Genomic DNA, 14857 nt, shown 5'->3' with positions numbered 1-14857 from the left:
TCTCTACTAGGAATTGTACCTAGGGGCACTTTACCACTTAGCTACATCCTTAACCCTTATAAATTTTTATTCTGAAACAGGGTTTCAATAAATTGTCCAGGCTGGCCTTCAATTTATTAATCTTCTTGACTTAGTCTTCTGAGTAGTTGGGATTATAGGTGCACACTACCAAGCCTTGCTGTATTTCCTTTCTGAATGATGAAATTGTTTTAGAACTAGACAGAAGTGGTAACTGCACAACAATTTAAGGGGGAGACCAATATTAACAGCACCCAATGCAAACAATATACACCTTTAAACCAAATAGATCCTATTAAGGTGTAATAAACAGAAATTATGTGTTCTGATATTGTCTACAATATAAACAGTAAGTTTGCTAAAGGGTTTACCATTTCTAATGATGGACAATAAAGGAAGAAGTAGTGTAAGATGCGATGTTTATGAGGGAAAAGGAGAGTAGAGATAAAAATTTATAGTAAGATCAAAGGAGGAATTAATAGAGGTTGGCTATTAGTATGAAAGAAGTGAGAAAGAGAATCCAGGGAGACAGGTAAGAGAAAAATAAATATAGATTTTTTAAAAAGTAAAAATATAAGGTATACAACAAAACTGTAATATACTATTCAGACATACCATTCCTCAATAAATTGATGCATGAAAAACATTTGAATTCAAAGATGTGAGAGAGAGGAAAGAGAGAGAGAGAGAGAGAAAGTAAGTCTCGGTGGAAAATTGAAGGATAGTTTCCATTGGCTTTGAAAATTTTCTCAGCTTCCCTTCTCTGCCAATAGGTGGGGTTGTCTGAAGTTTGATGGTAGCTCCTGTCAAGTGGGTGCCCTCCAACAGATGAATGGAAAAAGAAAATGTGGTACATATACACATGGAAAATTACTCAGCCTTAAAGAAAAATGAGCCAGGGATGGTGGCACATGCCTGTAATCCCAGTGGTTTGGGAGGCTGAGGCAGTATGATTATGAGTTCAAAGACAGCCTCAGCAACTTAGTGAGGCCCTAAGCAACTCAGTGAGATCCTATCTTAAATAAAATACAAAATAGGGCTGGGGATGTGGTTCAGTGGTTGAATGAAATTATGGCATTTTCAGGTGAATGGATAGAACCAGGGAACATCATGCTAAGTGAAATATGCCAATTCCCCCAAAACCAAAGGCCAAATGTTTTCTCTGATCCATAGTACACACTGTGTGGTGGGGGGAGTAGGAAAGAATGAAGGAACTTTGGATTGTGCAGAGGGAATGAGGGGAGGAGTGGGGCTATGGGGATGGGAAAGACAGTAGAATGAGACAGAAAAAACAAATTAGTTTATGAGGATAATTTCAGTTTAATTCTCCAGTATGAACATATAAATATGGACAGAGATACATAAAATATAGACATTATATACTATAAAACAAATAATATGCAATGCATCTAGAATTATATTTAACCTAAAATATATGCCATGTTAATATCTTGACCTCTTCCCAACTGTATTCAATATTTTAAAAAAATGTCTGTTTTATACGAAACATTTTAGAGCATAGTTCTCATGCCTCTATGTTAAAAACATACCTGTCATGTATATAACAGCATGTATTAGATGTAAACGTAACATTCTATCTGTATGTTAATGTAATTTAAAATTATATGTAAACATAAATTTAAAATTTTAAAAAATTTAAATTTTTTAAAAATAAGAAAAATTTGGGCTGGGGATGTGGCTCAAGAGGTAGCGCACTCGCCTGGCATGCGTGCAGCCCGGGTTCGATCCTCAGCACCACATACCAAAAAAGATGTTGTGTCCACCGAAAACAAAAAAATAAAATATTAAAAAATTCAAAAAAGAAAAATTTAACTTACATAACTACACCTCAGTCTTTAATAGTCCAGATTGAAAACCACAATGGGAACCTCATAAATCCAATAAAAACAATGAGTTTAATGTCTATTATCACAATGTTACCCTAACATGGGGGGAGGTTAAGGTTCTCAATGATACAAAATTGTATACTAATGAAACTTTCTCACTCCTATTAACAGCTCAGCCACTAATAAAAAATTCATAGGTATAGAACAACATACTGATTTCCTTCTCAATATTACCAATACAAACCATACCTCCAGAGTTCCTGAAAACAATCTTATCCAACTCAGGTTTAGAAACATACTTTGCCAAAATATATGACACTAGCCAAAAGTTATAGTCTCCTCTGTGTGTAGATGAATACTTCTCAGGCATGAGACCCCAGGACAAACAAAATAGTTCCTGGCATCCACTTATAGACCCTGGGGACCTATGTATATAAACTGTATACATCAAGGCTTGGATTCAAGGACCCACAACTGTAGTACATCTTAGAGGAATAAGATTTAGCTTTTCATGTGGTGACCAGGTATACTCTGGCCACAAGGTAATCATGAGGTAATTATGCTATTGTGGCTACCCTCCCAGATATCCTCTATTATAATATCTCTCAAATGGCTACCTCAGGAACAATCCCTAATCTGAGATCCTTCCTACAATCATCCCTCACTAGACAAACAGAACAACAAACTAAAAACAAATCTTATCAATATCTGATCTTAGCAAAATGGACTGGGGAGGACACAGCCATGACAAACCTATTTTAAAAAATGGGCTGAGTTTGTGGTTCAGCGGTAGAATGCTTGCCTAGCATATGTGAGGCCCTGGGTTCGATCCTCAGCACTATGTACAAATAAATAAAATAAAGGTATTGTATCCACCTACAACTGAAATACATATATACATATACATATATATATGTTTTTAATCCTAATAAGAGAGAATCACAGCCTCTGGGACAGAAGTCCCCTGTGTTTCTCCTTGGCTAGCAAAGAAAAAAAACTTCATTTTTCCCTTTTTCTTAAAACTGTGTCCTCATCCTTGGTTGGCACTGAGGACAAGGACTGAGTTTTCAGTAACAAACTGGCACCCAAGAATGGGATATGAGAACAGTCCCTACTCCAACTTTCTTGGTCAGACCTGGTTCTCCAAGCAATCCCACTTCCAAGTTCAGGATGCAAGGTGGCTGGTAAAACTGTTGAGCCAACTGCTGGAGACTTAGAAGAAGGCTAGGTTTGCCTTGAGTCTAATCGGAGAAGCTATTCTTGTGAACAAAGGGAGAGACTGAGGGCTGTCCCAGCAGCTGCCCCTTTTGCTTTGGGGAACTCCCTCCTTCTCTCCCTGAATGGTTCTGGTTGCTCCATCTTGGTCTACTTTGAGAAAAAAGAAACTGAATGCAGTAAAGTTCTGGAGACAATACTAGTCAGGATGCACAACATGGATATTTAAAATCACTTTAAATGATTAAGATTAGATACACATAGAGGCCTTTACCTATAATCTCAGCTACTCAGAAGGCTGAGCCAGGAAAATTGCAAGTGTAAGGCCACTCTGAACATTTAGTGAGATAGTGTTTCAAAATTTTTTTAAAAAGGAGTGAGGTGGAGCTAGGGATATAGTTCAGTGGTAAAGTGCTAGCTTAGCATGTACAAGGCCCTGGGTTCAATTCCTAGTAACTAACAACACATATATACTCATGCACAAAGGTTAACATCACAAATGTTATGTTTTATATATTTTATCACAATTTTTTAAATTTATTTTTTAGTTATAGTTGAACGCAATACCTTTATTTCACTTATTTATTTTTACATGGTGCTGAGGATCGAACCCAGGGCCATGTGCATATGAGGCGAGCACTCTACCGCTGAGCCACAATCCCAGCCCATATTTTATCTCAATTTTTAAAAAAATTTTAAATGCCAAGCTGGTCATGGTGGCACACGCCTGTAATCCCAGCAGCTCAGGAGGTTGAGACAGGAGGATCGCAAGTTCAAAGCCAGTAGCAACTTAGTGAGGTCCTAAGAAACTCAGTAAGAATATGTCTCTAAATAAAATACAGAAAAGGGCTGTGGATGTAGCTCGGTGGTTGAAAGAACCTGGGTTCAATCCTTGGTATCAAAATAAATAAATAAACAAACAAACAAACAAATAAATAAATAAATACAAACCAAATGAACAAAATAAGCTATTGTGTTTAAACCTTCTCTAGTTCATCCTTGCCTCTGATTACAAATAAGAAATCTAAGAGAAATATAAAAAACGTCCTTGAGTTTCTAAAAAGTAAAGAAAAACAGGTGGTTTGTGGAAGTCAAACTTAAGTGAAGTACATAGAAGTGAATCTCCCAAATTTTTACACACCCCTCCACCCCACTGGACTGCCTCCAGTGTAAACCCTAGTCAAGACACCTAAAATTCTAATAAATACTCCCTTAGGACAAGAGTCTTTTTTTTTTTTTTTTTGGTACTAGGGATTTAACCCAGGAGTGCTTTACCACTGAGCCATACCCCATCTTTTTTTTTTTTTCAGTTGTAGATGCACACAGTATCTTTATTTATTTATCTTTATGTGGTGCGGAGGATTAAACCAGTGCCTCATGCTTGAGAGGCAAGTGCTCTACAACTCCAGAGCTACAACCCCAGCCCTCCCCAGTCTTTTTTTTTTTAAATGTTTTATTTTTAGATAGGATCTTGTCAAGTTTCTTAGGGGTTCAGTAAGTTGCTGAGGCTGGGTTCAAATCTGTGATCCTCCTGTCTCAGCCTCTAAGTATTACAGATGTGTGCCACAGTATATGGCAGAAAGAGTTCCTTTTAGGCAGGAATGTATGGAAGGAATCCCACAAGTGAGAGAGTCAGAAAAGAGCATGCCTTAATTTTGTGTGTGAATCCTACACAAGTCTCAAACTAACCCCTCTATCATGCATGTGTATGACAATACCAAATCAGCAAAGTCAAGGCTTACAGAATGAGATACAGTTAAAACACTTCCACATATGGTGATGTGAATTTATATTCTTGACCTAATCAGATTGAATGCCTACAAAACAAAAACACCAGCAATCTCCAGAAAGTTATAAAAGGACCCAGAGTATATGTCACACAGTACTCACAGTGTCTAAGATGCAATCCTAAATTACTTGATATACAATGAACAGGAAAATGTGACCCATTATCATGGGGAAAGACAATCAACAGACTAGAAGTGACCAGATATTGAAAATATCAGTAAGTATTTTTAAAATCAGTTAATACTCCATGAGGTCAAGGAAAACACATTGTAAATAATTTTGAGGGGTGCTGAAAATAGGAATGTTTGCTATCTTGAAATGTAGTGATGATTTCATGATGTTATGCATATATCAAAACTGATCAAATTGTACACCTTAAATACATATAATTTTGGGCTGGGGATATGGCTCGAGCGGTAGCATGCTAGCCTGGCATGCGTGCAGCCCGGGTTCGATCCTCAGCACCACATACAAACAAAGATGTTGTGTCTGCCGAAAACTAAAAAATAAATATTAAAAAATTCTCTCTCTCTCCCTCTCTCTCTCTCTCTCTCTCACACACACACACACACACACTCTCTCTTTAAAAAAAATACATATAATTTATTGTACATGTAGCTCAATACAGTTGTAAAAAAAAAAGGTAAGATTAGTCAAATCTACATTAAAAAAGATAGTGTTATTATTAACGGTCCAGGATTCTAATACAGGATTTTTAAATAATTTTTTAAAATTACAATTTCTTTTTATGAAAAAATAATATGGCTTTAGTCTTAACTCATGAAATTATTAGCAGAATTGAGCAAACTATGTCTCCAAGGCATTTTAAACTCATAAAATACAGTAATAAAATAAAATAAAATAAAATACGTAATATCAATGCATAAACTTCATACCATCAATTACATATTATAGGTTCAGTGTCCTTTATCTGAAATACCTGGGGATGTTTAGGATTCTGAAATTTTTCAGATTTTAGAATATTTCCACATATATAAGAAGATATGTTATGGACACACACAAGTCTAAACATGAAATTTGTTTGTTTCATATACACCTCTTATACAAGCTCAAAGGTAATTTTATACAAAAGTTTTACATGTTTGAATGTATCTGCATTTTTATTGCAAACTATCACATGAGGTGAGGTGTGGAATTTTCCACAGTTTCAGATTTTGGTGCATTTCAGATTTCTAAATTAGGGATGCTCAGCCTCCTACTAAATTGAAAGAAATCTCTCCTCTAATAACAAATTCTAGAAGAAATACCCAGCAATGGGTATACACTGCATTTTAATCTCTACTTTTTTCACACTGTGAGTCTCAGAAATTATAAGGGTCATATACTAAGGGTACTATGCAGGTTACTGCATCGATAAAATCCATAGAAGGGGCTGGCGGAAAAGCTCAACAGCACAGTGCTGGCCTAGCATGCATGAGGCCTGGGTTTGATCTCCAGCACTTAAAAAAAAAAAAATCCTGAAAGTTACATATATGACCCATTATATGATTATCTGTGGTATTTTTGAAACCTGATGTGTATTATATTCCCATAATACAAAACCATGCAGTCATTTCAAAAGATGTTGTAGAAAAATATTCCATAACAGCTTGGGCCTATAATCCTAGCAACATTTACTAAAGGAAGAGATATATCATGCTCATGGGTTATAAGATGCAATATTATAAAAATGTCAGTTCTGGGGCTGGGGCTATGGCTCAGCAGTAGAGCACTTGCCTAGGTTTGATTCTTGGCATTATATATAAACTTGCAATCCTCCTGCCTTAGCTTCCTAAATCATTGGGATTCCAGGCATGTGCCATCATGCCTAGCTTATTTTATATATTTAAAAATATACATTGAGGCCTGGGGTTGTGGCTCAGTGGTAGAGTGCTTGCCTAGCATATGTGAAGCACTGGGTTGCATATAAATAAGTAAATAAAATAAAGGTCCATCAACAATTAATAAAAATATTTAAACAAGTATATATATATATATATTCAGAAAATAATCATAAGGATATATATTTAAAATATTAAAGCGTGATTATAGCTGGCTGATTTTTTAATTACCTAATCTACCCTTATGCTTCTTGGAATTGTCCAAAATTTCTATGATAAATAAATAGTTCTTTTTAGACAAAAAAGATAAAAGGTATGGTTTCAAAGTGTAACAATAAACAAATTGGTCTCCATTCCCACGATGGATCACTCTTGCTTCCTTTGCTTCCTACCCTGAGTATGCCTTACTTTCAAGGTGTGGTCAGTCTAGTAATGCTTACCTGTCCAAGTGCTTGCAAGTTATAGCAGATAATGTCCTTATTGGCTATTGAAGTTCCATAGAGAAGTGCCTCAGTAAGCCAGCAAATTCCCAGTAGCAGGTCAGAGAAGCTCAGACAAAAAAGTGGCCTTATCTGTCAAAAGTCACAAAATTCTCATTTCAAGTAATGTAATTATGAGAACAATTAATTATTTTTACATTTTATGCTTCAAGTAGAAAATTGGATGTTAATTTGCCAGGGCATCAGTCATTGGTTGATCAAAGGGAATGAATGTCAAGGAAGACTCTAAATAGGAGTGCATTTTTAATTACAATATCTCAACCATACTGGACTTGAAGTACTCATGGATGGATTAGCACTGATCTTACTCCTAGGGACACTCCTTTCTCAGATATACAGGATTAAGTAAAGAATGAAAGATAAACAAATTCTGTGCTGAGTCACACCACAAATGAACAACTGAAGAGCTCTAGATGTATAGCCAACATCTTCTAAAATTAGAAAATGAAATCATAGGCTAAGTGTTTAGGTGTGCAGTTGAGGACTTTAAAGAAAATGAAAATATGTTCCCTTTCAATTTCTGACCATGTTGATGAAGTTTGTCCCCTTACTTTTTTGTATCCTTTTCCTTTTAGCCTACCCATTCCCATTTATTTTAAAGTAATTTTGATTCATCTATGGGAAAAATTATAAAATATTTATTGAGAGACTAAAGAAAAAACTAAAGTGAAGTTTTTGCATCTTATAACTCACCATGCTGATGAGTTATAAGATGCAATATTATAAAAATGTCATTTCTGGTGCTGGGGCTATGGCTCAGTAGTAGAGCACTTGCCTGGCATGTGGGAGGCACTGGGTTTGATTCTTGGCACCATATATGAATAAATAAAATAAAGATCTATCAACAACTAATAAAAATATTTTTTAAAAAACGACAGGGCATCAGTCATTTAAAAAAATGTGAGTTCTCCCTAAATTGATCTATGGATTAAATGCAAACACAATTAAATCTAAACTGATTTTGCTGTGGAACTTAACAAGCCAACTTAAATCTGATGCAGAAATATGAAATATCAAGATAACCAAGAAACTCTCAAAGAAAAAGGAGAAGTAAAACTTACTCCCATCACAACTTAATATTTCATATATAACTAGAGTGCAGATACTGTGTATTAGCATAGGAATAGAAAAATTGACAAATAAGAAGAGAAATGTCAGCTCAAAACAAACCCAAGTATATATACATATGAATCTTACATATATTATAAAAGTGGCTTTTTTTATTTTTAAATATATCTATTTTTTAGTTGTAGTTGAACGCAATTTCTTTTTTTATTTATCTTTATGTGGTGCTGAGGATCAAACCCCATGGCCTCGCACATGCTAGGTGAGTGCTCTACTGCTGAGCCACAACCCCAGCCCCCCAAAAGTGGCTTTTTCAATCAGTGAAGAAAAGAGTAGTCTTTTAAAAACATGATGGTAGAACAATTAGGTATCTACAAGGGAAGTAAATGAAATTGGACCCCCCCCCTTTTTTTTTGGTACCAGGGATTGAACTCAGGAGCACTCAAGCACTGAGCCACATCCCCAGCCCTATTTTGTATTTTATTTAAAGACAGGATCTCACTGAGTTGCTTAGCGCCTCGATTTTGCTGAGGCTGGCTTTGAACTGGCGATCCTCCTGCCTCACCTTCCTCAGCTGGCAGGATGTGCCACCATGCCCTGCTTGGACCCCTACTTTATACCTCCTACTATACTCAAAAAATCAGTTTCAGATAGTACAAGACCTATATGTGAAAGGCAAAAAAAAAAAAAAAAAAAAAAAGGATGAAGCTATTTTTTAAATAATATAGGAGAATGCCTTCAACCTCTGATTAGTGAAATTTTCCTAAACAAAACACAAAAGGCTCTAAAAGAGAATTTAAAAATTCAGGGGGAGGGCCTGCAGCTGACTGCTTGGACGGCACAGCGTTTCTATGGTAGAATGCTTGCCTCGCAGGTGTGTGAGGCACTGGGTTGGATCCTCAGCACCACGTAAAAATAAACAAAATAAAGGTATTGTATCCATCTACAACTAAAAAAAAATTTAAAAAATAGAATAAAGGTATTGTGTCCACCTAATACACACACACACACACACACACACACACACACACACACAAATAAATAAATAAATAAAATTAAATTATAAATAAATAAAATTCAGGTGAATCCCAGAGGAAGATGGCAGAAGCAAGTTAGGCAAGAGTCCTGATCTCCTCAAAACACAGAAAGGAGGCAGTGGAGGAAAGGCAGAATTGAGAGGTGGGTGACAAAATAAATGCTCTAAGACTCAATATTGGAGACCTGGAGAGACTGGAAGATAGGGTACCAGAGCAGAAAACAAACAGTGCCCTAACCACCTCCTAACCCTAAAATGGTGGATGAGAAGCAGGATAGGGGCATCAGAGAGAGAAAAGAGGGGAAGAAACACTCTCTTAAGCTTACCCTTTTAAAAATGGTTGAAAAGACAGACAAAACTAAAAGCACAACTGTATCAGAAGGCTCCTTAAAACAGCACAAACATGCACGCCTATAATCCCAGGAGCTCAAGAGGCTAAGGCAGGAGTATCCCATGTTCAAATCCACCCTCAGCAAAACTGAGGCACTAAGCAACTCAGTGAGACCCTGTCTCTAAATAAAATACAAAATAGGGCTGGGGATGTAGTTCACTGTCAAATGAATGCCCCTGAATTCAGGCCCTGGTATTCTTGTTCCACCTACCCCCCACCCACCTCCCTACATACAAAACAAACAAACAAACAAAAAAAACAGCACAAACAGCTTAAAACCAAATTGTGAAAAGAAAGCTAGGGGTCTGCAGCCATCCTGTGGAGCCATTAGCCAACTAGTCACTCTCTTAAATTAGCACACTATTTTCCCATGTCTGACAGCTACAAACTAAACCAGAGGGAAGTCCCCTGCAGCAGGACCTCTTAAATACCTGGCCAACAAGAACTTCTAGAAGAACCACTACTAGCTCTAAATTGCTGAAATTGCCCTCCCCAATCCTCCAATGCAAACAAGGGGAACACAGCAGGCTGGAGGGGACCTGGCTCACGGAAGTGTGCATCTAGCCCTGCTCAGTCTCTGTGACCCAGGCAAGGGCAAAAAGCTCTGCAGAACTTTCTGTTGCTTGCTCAACTCAGACAGAGGCAACAAAGCTTTGGCCCCTAACAAAGGAAGGTGGATTCACCAGGCTCCCAACCACTGACACTGGGGGAAGGCACCATAGGAAGTCCAGGGATAGTCCCCAGGATCTGGATTGCAGGGCCAGGATCACAGGGCCTACCAGAAGGATAGTTGTCTGAATATACAGTGGCACAGAGACCCAACAGAAAGAGGCTGATATCAGCTTTAACAGGTACACTGCCTGACCTGTGATCATAACTGGCAAGTGACCAGGAATTATTTGAATATTTAAGGATCTTTGCATTGTACTAAGCAAGCAGAGGGAATCAACACACAACATTCACAACCTGGGCAGTGGAAACTAGAGTCCAGGTGAACCACTGAAGACTCTAAGTTATGGTATTTCAGAGAGCAGCATTGGCTGGGGGAATACTTCTGCACCACAGATCATGGGCGGACGATCCACAGCCAGAGTTCCTGTACCCACATACAGGAACCAAGACCTTCACTACCATGAAAACCATCCAATAGAGGGGAATGGGTGCACAGTGACATACAGCAACCACAGGGACAAGCCAGAGCCTACATCCTGAAATACAAACACAGTAGAAACACTGTGCCATCCAAGCAGTCAGCTGAAGGCCCTTGAGCTGACAAACCAGAAACTGATGGAAGGACATTCATAATAAGTAGGAAATTGGTCCCCATCCCCATGCAACTCAGGAGAGAACCACAGCCAAAAATTGATGGACATCTTTTAAATGTCCAAACACCAATGAAATCCAAATTCAACAAGAGTTTTCTTCACCTAGATATTGTATACTATAAACAACTCTAAAGTCAACTTTGAACATATAAATAATTCCTTAATTTGAATAACTGTTAACCCAATAGCCAATATTGTACGTACAACCCATTTGAATGTATTTAATCTAGTGGTTTAAAGCATTAATTGGAATCAATCTTCCTATCTTTGTTTTCCCAGCTCTAGTTTATACCTGCTTCTCTACAACCTCAATTAATACCCATCCCTCTCTCTCTCCTTTCTATCTTGGTGTAAATTACCCTTTTATATCTTCTTCCTCTCCTTTTTCTAATTCTATTTGCCCAATCTTATTCCTTCCTCCTTTGAACCTTCACTTAAAGGTATAATAAGTTTACTAAATTTAACAATTAATTTTTTGACCTGTTCCAGAACTTTATTATAGGTTAAATGAATACAAGAAATAGCAAAGATCAACTGCAACAAGTTTTTGTTCCTATAATGAAGAATGAAGTCTGGCTCAGAAGTGACTATAGTAAATGGGGCTCAGGCTTATATTAGGATCAGCAGAGGTCACATGTTGAATTAAAATTTCATTATGTGGATTTTCACATGACACAGAGCTCTTAAGAAAAAGAGGCTCACAAAGTAGTCCTTCACTTAAAAGAAGTCAAAACCATACTGATAGATAGGTAGACATATAAACAGTAAGATAAAACAAGAGAATAAACCATCCCAAACAACTCAAAATGTTTCAACAGAATTCACTGACACTACAGTGGAGGAAATTTCAGAGAAGGAATTTAGAAAGTTCATAATTAAACAGATCTATGAGATAAAAGACAATGTAAGGAGTGATCAGAGAGAAAATACAGAAAGTGAAAGATTACTTCAATAAAGATATAGAGATTCTGAAAAAGAATCAAACAGAAATCCTTGAAATGAAAGAATCAATAAACCAAATTAAAAATTCAATGGATGGGCTGGGATTGTGGCTCAGCAGTAGAGCGTTTGCCTAGTGCATCCGAGGCCATGGGTTCTATCCTCAGAACCACATACAAATAAATAAAATGAAAATATTGTGTCCAACTACAACTAAAAAATAAATATTAAAAAAATTCAATGGAAATAATCACTAATAGTCTAGATTTGTTTGAAGACAGATTTTCAGGCCTCCAAGACAAGAATACAATCTTGAAAATAAAATTGACCACAGAGAAAAGATATTAAGAGACCATGAACATAATATTCAAGAAATATGAGATAACATTAAAAGACCAAATTTAAGACTCATCAGAAGAGATGAAGGCTCTGAAATACAAATAAAAGAATGCACAATCTTTTCAATGAAATACCAGAAAATTTCCTAAACTTTAAGAATGAAACTGAAATTCAAATATAGGAAGCATGTAGGACTCAAAATACACAAAATCACAATAGATCCACTCCAAGACATATTATTATGAAAATGCCCACATACAGAATAAGGACAGAAGCCAGGCATAGTGACACATTCCTGTAATCCCAGCGGCTTGGGAGGCTGAGGGAGGAGGACCATGAGTTCAAAGCCAGCCTCAGCAACTTAGCAAGACACTGATCAACAAGAAAAGATCAATAAATGGGATGGAATCAAATGTAGGCCCAACACTCCAACATATCAGGTATTGATTTCTTTAACAAGATTCCTATAGTGTAAGAAATAAAAGAAAAGATCAATAAATGGGATGGAATCAAATTAAAAAGCTTCTTCACAGCAAAAGGAACAATCAAGAACACGAGGACAGCTGGGTGTGATGGCCCATTCCTGTGATCCCAGCAGCTCAGGAGGCTGAAGCAGAAGTATCACAAGTTCAAAGCCAACCTCAGCAACTTACTGAGGCCCTAAGCAACTCAGTAAGACCCTGTGTCTAAATAAAATACAAAAAATGGGCTGAGGAAGTGGCTCAGTGGTTAAGTGCCCCTGAGTTCAATACCCAGTATCCCTGCTACCCCACAAAAAAAGAACATGAGGAGAGAGCATACAGAATGGGAAAAAATCTTTGCCACCTGCTCCTCAAGGCTTTAATATCTAGGATATACAAAGAACTCAAAGAATTTAACACCAAAAAAAAAAAAAATCAATAAATGGGCAAAGGAACTAAACCCTTCTCAAAAGAAGAAATGTGAATGGTCAACAAATATGTGAAAAAATGTTCACTCTAGCAATTAGAGAAATGCAAATTAAAACTACACTGAGATTTCATCTCACTCCAGTCAGAATGGCAATTATCAAGAATACAAATAACAATAAGTGTTGACAAGGATGTAGGGGAAAAAGTACATTCATACATTGTTGGTGGGACTGTAAATTGGTGCAACCACTTTGGAAAGCAGTATGGAGATTCCTCAAAAAACTAGGAATGAAACTACCATTTGACCCAGTTATCCCACTCCTCAGTTTACATCCAAGGGATTTAAAATCAGCATTCTATAATTGCACAGCCACATCCATGTTTCTAGCAGCACAATTCATAATACCTAAGCTACAGAGCCAATCTAGGTACCCTTCAAAAGATTTATGAATAAAGAAAATGTGATATATATACATTGCAGTACTACTCAACCACAAAGAAGAATGAAAGTATGACATTTGCCAGTAAATGGATGGATCTGGAAACCATCCTGCTAAGTGAAACAAACCAGTCCCAAAAAGCCAATGGTCAAATGCTTTTTCTGATATGTGGAAGCTAATGCATAATAAATGGGGGGGGTGTTTAAAAATGAATAGAAGTTCAGTAGAGTAAACAAAGGGAAATGAAGGGAAGGGGGGAAGGATGGGAAAAGGAAAGACAGTAGAATGAATCTGACATATGTACATACATGAATATACCACAGTGAATCTCACAATTGTGTACATTCACAATAAATTAATTGAAAAAAAAAAAACTATGGGTAAATGACAGAAAGATTAGCAGAGAGAAGGGAAGAGGGAGTTGGAAAAGGGAGAGAAAGGGGAGGTACCAGGGACTGAATTAGAACAAGATATAGTCCATGTTTTTATAATTCTGTCAAAATGGATTCTCCTGCCATGTATAACTAAAAAGAATTCCCCGGCAAAATTTAACCATTTCAAATTAGAGGAGAGGGAAAGGTTTTCAAAAGATACCATAAAACAATAGGAGTAGTGGCACACATCTACAATCCCAGCAACTGGGGAGGCTGAGGCAGGAGGATTGCACCTCTGAGGCCAGCCTCTGCAACTAAGTGAGGCCCTAAGCATCTCAGCAAGACTCTGTCTCAAAAAAAAAAAAAAATGCCTGGAGATGTACCTTAGTAGTAAAGGGACCCTGGGTTCAATCTCTAGTACCAAAAAGTTAAAAAAAAAAAAAGGAAGGTGGAGGGGAACATATATCTTTTTGAAGGATATAAAGAACTATTAACTAGAGGAAAACCTGTGGATGTAGCTGAGTGATAGAGCTCCCCTGGGTTCAAATAAAAAAATTTTTTTTTTTAGTACTGGAGAGTATAGTACCAAAGAGTGATAGAAATACTGTACCACTGAGCTATACCCCCACCCTTCTTTATTTTTATTTTGAGACACAGTATCACTAAATTGCTGAAGCTAGCCTCAGCCCTGCAATCCTCCTGCCTCAGTTTCCCCAGCTGCTGGGATTACAGGCATGCACCACCATATCTGGTCATTTCTCTTAAAATTTTTACTGAGCTAGCAAATATATCACTCTCCCTAGTACTCTACAAGCCAGAAAGTTTTTAACTTGGCTTTTTCGGTATGAA

At 37.1% G+C, this 14857-nt stretch overlaps 1 protein-coding gene across 19 annotated transcripts in view; it reads right to left on the bottom strand.

The window, feature by feature from the left end:
• Tmem116 (transmembrane protein 116) overlaps positions 1 to 14857 on the bottom strand; it is an 85996-nt gene that overhangs the window by 61754 nt on the left and 9385 nt on the right. For 18 of the 19 annotated variants that reach the window (XM_021729330.3, XM_040289458.2, XM_078039128.1 and 15 more), the window contains one exon: positions 7150 to 7281. In XM_021729330.3, coding sequence (XP_021585005.2) covers positions 7150 to 7281 — 132 coding nt within the window. Of the gene's footprint in view, positions 1 to 7149; positions 7282 to 14857 lie in introns of those variants that run through there. The other variant, XM_021729334.3, reaches the window with a different exon arrangement.

The sequence above is a fragment of the Ictidomys tridecemlineatus genome, chromosome 2, assembly GCF_052094955.1.
Source record: "Ictidomys tridecemlineatus isolate mIctTri1 chromosome 2, mIctTri1.hap1, whole genome shotgun sequence".
Taxonomy (NCBI): Eukaryota; Metazoa; Chordata; class Mammalia; order Rodentia; family Sciuridae; genus Ictidomys; species Ictidomys tridecemlineatus.
The sequence above is the reverse complement of the archived record's forward strand: the minus strand, read 5'-3'. Positions and strand labels throughout refer to the sequence as shown.